Source organism: Perca fluviatilis, chromosome 17 (genome assembly GCF_010015445.1).
Source record: "Perca fluviatilis chromosome 17, GENO_Pfluv_1.0, whole genome shotgun sequence".
NCBI classification, from domain to species: Eukaryota; Metazoa; Chordata; class Actinopteri; order Perciformes; family Percidae; genus Perca; species Perca fluviatilis.
The window spans coordinates 31,264,913-31,272,412 of NC_053128.1; the positions used below are offsets into that span (position 1 = coordinate 31,264,913).

Sequence of the window (7,500 nt, forward strand, 5' to 3'; positions counted from 1 at the left end):
ACGAAAACCTCGAAAAAAAACAACGAAAACCTTGAAAAGCAACAAAAATGGTGAAAAAAGCAACGAAAATCTTGAAAAAAGCAACGAAAATCTTGAAAAAAGCAACGAAAACCTTGAACAAGCAACGAAAACATCGAAAAAAGCTAGGAAAACCTTGAAAAAAGCAACAAAAACAGTGAAAAAAGCAACAAATACCTCAAAAAAACAACGAAAACCTCGAAAAAAGCAACAAAAACAGTGAAAAAAATCAACGAAAACCTTGAAAAAAGCAACGAAAATCTTGAAAAAAGCAACGAAACCCTTGAAAAAAGCTGCAAAAACAGTGAAAAAAGGCAGCACAAACTTCGTAAAAGAGCCCAGAATGGATTATTTTGGGGGGTTTTAACCCCCCTGTAAATTACCCAGGAAGGAGACTGGAGTGAAGGGAATGGTGTGAGCCAGTCGCATCAGATTGTTTCTCTCCATCGCTGTTGACACACACAAAGTCAAAGTCAAGTTTATTTCATCCATAAAAATGGAAATGACTGTGCTCATACCCTACAATACCCTATAATACAATACAATAAATACAATATAATACAATACAATACATAAATACAACACAAAATATATAAAAATGTACGTTTAAAGCGCTTGTTGTGCTGTCTGATAGTCTGAGGTATAAAAGAGAGAGCATACCGCTTAGTTTGTGTCACAGGAGGCCTTAGCCTACCACTACGTTCCATAACCCTGCCAGTCAGATTATCATGAAGATTTTGCCAGACGGTCATCATGTACTTGATCCACTGTATTTAACTCTCCTACCATTTTTCCAGCCCTTTTAGTCACTCTATCAGTCCTGGCCTTCTCGGTTATCCCAGCATTCCCCCCCCCAACCCACCACACAGTAGCTCCAAACACTACATACCACTGACTAAAAAACATTCTCACCACATCTGTATTCACCTTAAAGGACTGCAACATCCTCATACAGTATACCCGTGGACTTAATTTTTTCATCAGCAAGTCAACATGATCTGACCATGTTAGCCTATCATTAAAAACAATGCCCAAATACTTGCATGTGTTCACTCGTTCTATTACTGAACCTTTGATTTCCACTGCCTCAGTTGTCATCTTATTTCTAGGTTGATCAGTTACTAATTCTTTAGTTTTCTTACTTAAAAATCAACAAAAGCTTTTATCTCATTTTGATAGTGACTATCACGCACGCACGCACGCACACACACACACACACACACACGCACACACACACACACACACACACACACACACACACTGTGTAACGTTAAACCGTCCGTTAGCGTCCACTAAAATCATCGTAAAACACACTTCATTGAAAGTGGACAGAAACTAAATAAAACTACCAAAAGCCGTCTTGGTTCATCTTTCCACTGTTCCAACAATCACCACTCTGGTTTGGTTGAAATAAACCCTTAATTCACCCATTTACATGTGGAGATATGCTGGCTCTATACACGCTAAAAGTCCTGATTATTTACATGGAGTCTGGTGGAGATATGCTGGCTCTATACACGCTAAAAGTCCTGATTATTTACATGGAGTCTGGTGGAGATATGCTGACTCTATACACGCTAAAAGTCCTGATTATTTACATGGAGTCTGGTGGAGATATGCTGGCTCTATACACGCTAAAAGTCCTGATTATTTACATGGAGTCTGGTGGAGATATGCTGGCTCTATACACACTAAAAGTCCTGATTATTTACATGGAGTCTGGTGGAGATATGCTGGCTCTGTACAGCTAAAAGTCCTGATTATTTACATGGAGTCTGGTGGAGATATGCTGACTCTATACACGCTAAAAGTCCTGATTATTTACATGGAGTCTGGTGGAGATATGCTGGCTCTATACACGCTAAAAGTCCTGATTATTTACATGGAGTCTGGTGGAGATATGCTGGCTCTATACACGCTAAAAGTCCTGATTATTTACATGGAGTCTGGTGGAGATATGCTGACTCTATACACGCTAAAAGTCCTGATTATTTACATGGAGTCTGGTGGAGATATGCTGACTCTATACACGCTAAAAGTCCTGATTATTTACATGGAGTCTGGTGGAAATATGCTGGCTCTATACACGCTAAAAGTCCTGATTATTTACATGGAGTCTGGTGGAGATATGCTGGCTCTATACACGCTAAAAGTCCTGATTATTTACATGGAGTCTGGTGGTGATATGCTGGCTCTATACACGCTAAAAGTCCTGATTATTTACATGGAGTCTGGTGGAGATATGCTGACTCTATACACGCTAAAAGTCCTGATTATTTACATGGAGTCTGGTGGAGATATGCTGCTCTATACGCTAAAAGTCCTGATTATTTACATGGAGTCTGGTGGAGATATGCTGGCTCTATACCCGCTAAAAGTCCTGATTATTTACATGGAGTCTGGTGGAGATATGCTGGCTCTATACCGCTAAAAGTCCTGATTATTTACATGGAGTCTGGTGGAGATATGCTGGCTCTATACAGCTAAAAGTCCTGATTATTTACATGGAGTCTGGTGGAGATATGCTGACTCTATACACGCTAAAAGTCCTGATTATTTACATGGAGTCTGGTGGAGATATGCTGGCTCTATACCGCTAAAAGTCCTGATTATTTACATGGAGTCTGGTGGAGATATGCTGGCTCTATACAGCTAAAAGTCCTGATTATTTACATGGAGTCTGGTGGAGATATGCTGACTCTATACACGCTAAAAGTCCTGATTATTTACATGGAGTCTGGTGGAGATATGCTGACTCTATACACGCTAAAAGTCCTGATTATTTACATGGAGTCTGGTGGTGATATGCTGGCTCTATACACGCTAAAAGTCCTGATTATTTACATGGAGTCTGGTGGAGATATGCTGGCTCTATACACGCTAAAAGTCCTGATTATTTACATGGAGTCTGGTGGAGATATGCTGGCTCTATACACGCTAAAAGTCCTGATTATTTACATGGAGTCTGGTGGAGTTTGGTGATGGTGATGTCGGGGCTGTTTCATGTTAAACTAAAAGGATCTTACTCTTTAACTAAAAGGTCTATCTCTGTAGGGATCCATCCCATAATGTTGTCAGACACTAAATTACCCTTTAATAATCAAACTTAATTTTCTGCACACTTTCTTAATACCTGAATAGTGCGGATACAAATTGTCAGTGGACTGGAATGAGGAGCTCTTCGCTGCAGACAAACAACAAAGGAAAATCAAAATACAGTAACAGTAAATCTCACAATAATTAACACAATAACATCATATTTTAATAGGAAATGCATCCAAACTGTACGTTGAGAAATACCTTCAAGGGCAATCCCACTCTGCAAACTGCGGCCATAAAGAGAAAGAATGGATGTAATTGTTACACTCTTATAGGTTTTATATGCTAATTCATATAATATATAATCCATAATTACAAAAAGTAGCCAGGCAAAGAACCCTTATCTTCCTTTAAAACATCCCGCGGTAACAGAAATGTTGAAAAAAGCCACAAAAATGTCAAAAAAAAAAAATCACAAAAACTTTGAACAAAGCAACCAGCTGCATGCTTGTATTACAGGTGCTATAGCATATACAGTACAGGCCAAAAGTTTGGACACACCTTCTCATTCAATGCGTTTCCTTTTTATTTTCATGACTATTTACATTGTAGATTCTCACTGAAGGCATCAAAACTATGAATGAACACATATGGAATTATGTCCTTAACAAAAAAGTGTGAAATAACTGAAAACATGTCTTATATTTTAGATTCTTCAAAGTAGCCACCCTTTGCTTTTTTTATTAATAAGGGAAAAGCTTCCACTAATGAACCCTGACAAAGCTCACCTGTGAAGGTAAAACCATTTCAGGTGACTACCTCATGAAGCTCATTGAGAGAACACCAAGGGTTTGCAGAGTTATCAAAAAAAGCAAAGGGTGGCTACTTTGAAGAATCTAAAATATAAGACATGTTTTCAGTTATTTCACACTTTTTTTAAGTACATAATTCCATGTGCTGTTTATTCTTTTGATGCCTTCAGTGAGAATCTACAATGTAAATAGTCATGAAAATATAAAGGAAACACATTGAATGAGAAGGTGCGTCCAAACTTTTGGCCTGTACTGTATGTCAGAGGTCGCACGCCTCTGGAGCAACTAGGGGTTAAGTGTTTTGCTCAGGGACACATTGGTTGATGTATCGCAGTGGGAATCAAACCCGGATCTCCCACGCCAAAGGTACGTGTCCTATCCACTGCGCCATCACCTCCTACATTTACCTACAATTGAACTGAATGAACATAATCCAAAACGCGGCAGACTTACGAGGACCTGCGGCTCGTGGGTCTGGCCCAGCTGTTCCACGCCGAGTGGGTCGGGCTCCAAACGTCCTGCAGACACGTTTAGAGAGGACACGTTATGCACTCAACGCAGATCTGATTTTACCAATGTTTCCACGGTTACTGCTGCTGATTTACCTGATGGGAAAACACCTGCTTCTGCAGCAAATCCATTGGTTCAAAATCTGAAAAGAATATTGATATATATATATATATTTTTTTCAAATTCAAATGTTTAAAACAAAAGTTTAAAAAAGCAAAGAAAATGTCGAAAATAAATCAACAAAAATGACGAAAAACACAACAAAAATTTGAAAAAAGCAAAAAAAACGTCAAAAAAAGCAACTAAAATGTAAAAAGATATATAAAGAGACTTCCAGATACAGTATTAGGGACCACTAAGGTCTATATAAAAGAGACTTCAGATACAGTATTAGGGGACCACTAAGGTCTATATAAAGAGACTTCAGATACAGTATTAGGGGACCACTAAGGTCTATATAAAAGAGACTTCAGATACAGTATTAGGGGACCACTAAGGCCTATATAAAAGAGACTTCAGATACAGTATTAGGGGACCACTAAGGCCTATATAAAGAGACTTCAGATACAGTATTAGGGGACCAAGGTCTATATAAAAGAGACTTCCAGATACAGTATTAAGGGACCACTAAGGCCTATATAAAAGAGACTTCAGATACAGTATTAGGGGACCACTAAAGGTCTATATAAAAGAGACTTCAGATACAGTATTAGGGGACTGACTAAGGCCTATATAAAAGAGACTTCAGATACAGTATTAGGGGACCACTAAGGTCTATATAAAGAGACTTCAGATACAGTATTAGGGGACCACTAAAGGTCTATATAAAAGAATGTCGAAAAAATCGAAAAAAAGCAGGTAGCTACAATATTGTCTGTCTGACTTGTGTCCCGTTTATGAATTGCTCTCCCTAACCCCTAAGGCCGGTTACACACTGGCTGCGTGGCGTGTCCCTTTATATTTGGACTCCCATGGTAACAGGTTAGAGCGTGCACGCTGCTTGCGTGACGCGCCGAAAACGCGTGCACGCTAGAAATAGGACCAACGCCTATTTTTCGTGTTGGAAGCGTTTCCAGGCTAAACAGAATAGGGAAAGATGTTTATATGTCGTTTAGACACAAATACATATTAATAAATGACATGTTGATGTTTGAAAGTCTCGAGGTTTTGATATAAATGCAGATATATATGAATGTAATTTAAACAAATAAAATAATTATCGATTTTCAAATATTGCAACCTGTCAACACAGAACTAAATATTCTGGAGCCTCTTCTGCCGTCAATACTGCCGATGTTGTCTTTGCTGTAATCAGATCAGAATATATTTATGTTTATGGGAAACATCAGCGTTTCCAGACCAGTGATTACTCTAATCTGAGCACTTTTTCAGTAACGAGTAATCTAACGTTACTATTTCCAAGCCAGTAATCAGATTAAAGTTACTCATCAAGTCACTTTGCGTTACTATATTTGTCATTTTCCTTAGTAAAATATATATTTTAGCTTTCTTCTTGCGTTTTGGGGGTGAAGTCCGCATTATGGGACAAATCAGTTTTCAGCATGTGGACAGTTGTACCACGCGACACAACGTAAACAACAATGGAGGGAGGAGAGAGATCGCAGCTTTCTAGCTGGAAATACAGTCACTATTTAGGTTTGTGTCAGCTAAAGACGGCAGTATTAAGGTTGGTTGTACACTCTGTGCTGGTGGCGACAAAGTGATATCTAGCTACAAAACAATACGATCAAATGTGAAGAACCATTTGGGTCGCAAAGTACTGCAGTCAAACTTATGGTGCGTTCTTTTTGTCTTATGTCGCGACTAGTAGCTTCGGCGTGACGTCATCCAGCAGCAGCAGCAGCAGCAGTAGTAGTAGCGCTAGTAGTAGCAGTAGTAGCAGTAGTAGTAGCAGTAGCAGCAGTAGCAGCAGCAGCAGCAGTAGTAGCAGTAGCAGCAGTAGTAGCAGTAGTAGCAGTAGCAGCAGTAGTAGTAGTAGCAGTAGTAGCAGTAGCAGTGGTAGTAGTAATAGCTGATAATTAGTAGCAGTAGCAGCAGTAGTAGTAGCAGTAGCAGCAGTAGTAGTAGCAGTGAAGTGGCAGTAGTAGTGGTAGTAGTGGTAGTAGCAGTGGCAGCAGTAGTAGTGGGTAGCAGCGGTAGTGGCATTGGAGTAGTAGTGGCCGTGGAGCAGTGGTAGTGGAGTGCAGCGGTAGTAGTGGGTAGTGGTAGTAGCAGTGTAGTGGCAGTGGCAGCGTGGTAGTAGAGTAGCAGCGGTGGTAGCGTAGCGTGGTGGTAGCGGCAGCGGGCGGTAGTAGAGTAGTAGGGTGGCAGCAGTAGTAGCGGCAGCAGCAGAGCGTAGGGTAGTGGTACAGCAGCAGCGAGGGTGGTAGTAGTGGTAGAGTGGAGCGTGGAGTAGCAGCAGGGCGGGTAGCAGTGGAGCGGTAGTAGCGGGTAGCAGCAGGGTGGTAGAGCGGTGGCGTAGGTAGCAGCAGCAGCGGGTAGTGAGCAGGGTGGTAGCTAGAATTGGTGGCAGCGCAGGGTAGGTAGAGTGGCAGGAGTAGTGGCAGCAGTGGCAGCAGGTGAGTGGTAGCGGTGGCGGAGGTGAGTAGCAGCGGGGGGGCGGTAAGTAGCAGCGTAGTGGGGGGTGGTGGTAGCAGGGTAGCCCAAGCCCTGCGGTGCATGTGAGCGGGTGGCCCGAGCCCGGCGGCGAGCGGTACGGTAGTGGCGGCGGCGGGGGGAGCGGTGGCAGTGGCGGGCCCGGCCGGTACGGCGGTGGGGGCGGTGGTGGGGGCGGTGGGGGCGGCGGTGGTGGGGGCGGCGGCAGCGGTGGCGGTGGGTGGCTGGTGACCTGTGTGAGTTTTTTCTGTCCGCTGCTTTTGCTCTGTCCACTGCTTTCTCTTTCACTGTCATCCTTCCTGTCCTGTCTCTTATCTTTCACTGTCTTTCTTTCACTGTCTGTCTCTGTCTCACTGTCATCTTTCACTGTCCTGTCTCTTTCACTGTCATACTTCTGTCTGTCTACTTCACTGCTTTCTTTCTTCTTTCTCACTGTCTCTTCCACTGCTACTTTCTTTCTTTCTCTTTCTTTCTTTCACTCCTGTCTGTCTCTTTTCTCTTCCTT

General features: G+C 41.9%; 1 protein-coding gene across 1 annotated transcript in view; it reads right to left on the bottom strand.

Annotated features, from left to right (window-relative positions):
• LOC120544990 (transient receptor potential cation channel subfamily M member 6-like) overlaps positions 1 to 7,500 on the bottom strand; it is a gene marked incomplete at its 3' end in the record, with an annotated part of 24,815 nt that overhangs the window by 1,642 nt on the left and 15,673 nt on the right. Inside the window, 5 exon segments of the mRNA XM_039778911.1 lie at positions 402 to 467; positions 3,152 to 3,202; positions 3,319 to 3,344; positions 4,323 to 4,387; positions 4,475 to 4,521. Of these exon segments, the coding sequence (XP_039634845.1) occupies positions 402 to 467; positions 3,152 to 3,202; positions 3,319 to 3,344; positions 4,323 to 4,387; positions 4,475 to 4,521 (255 nt within the window).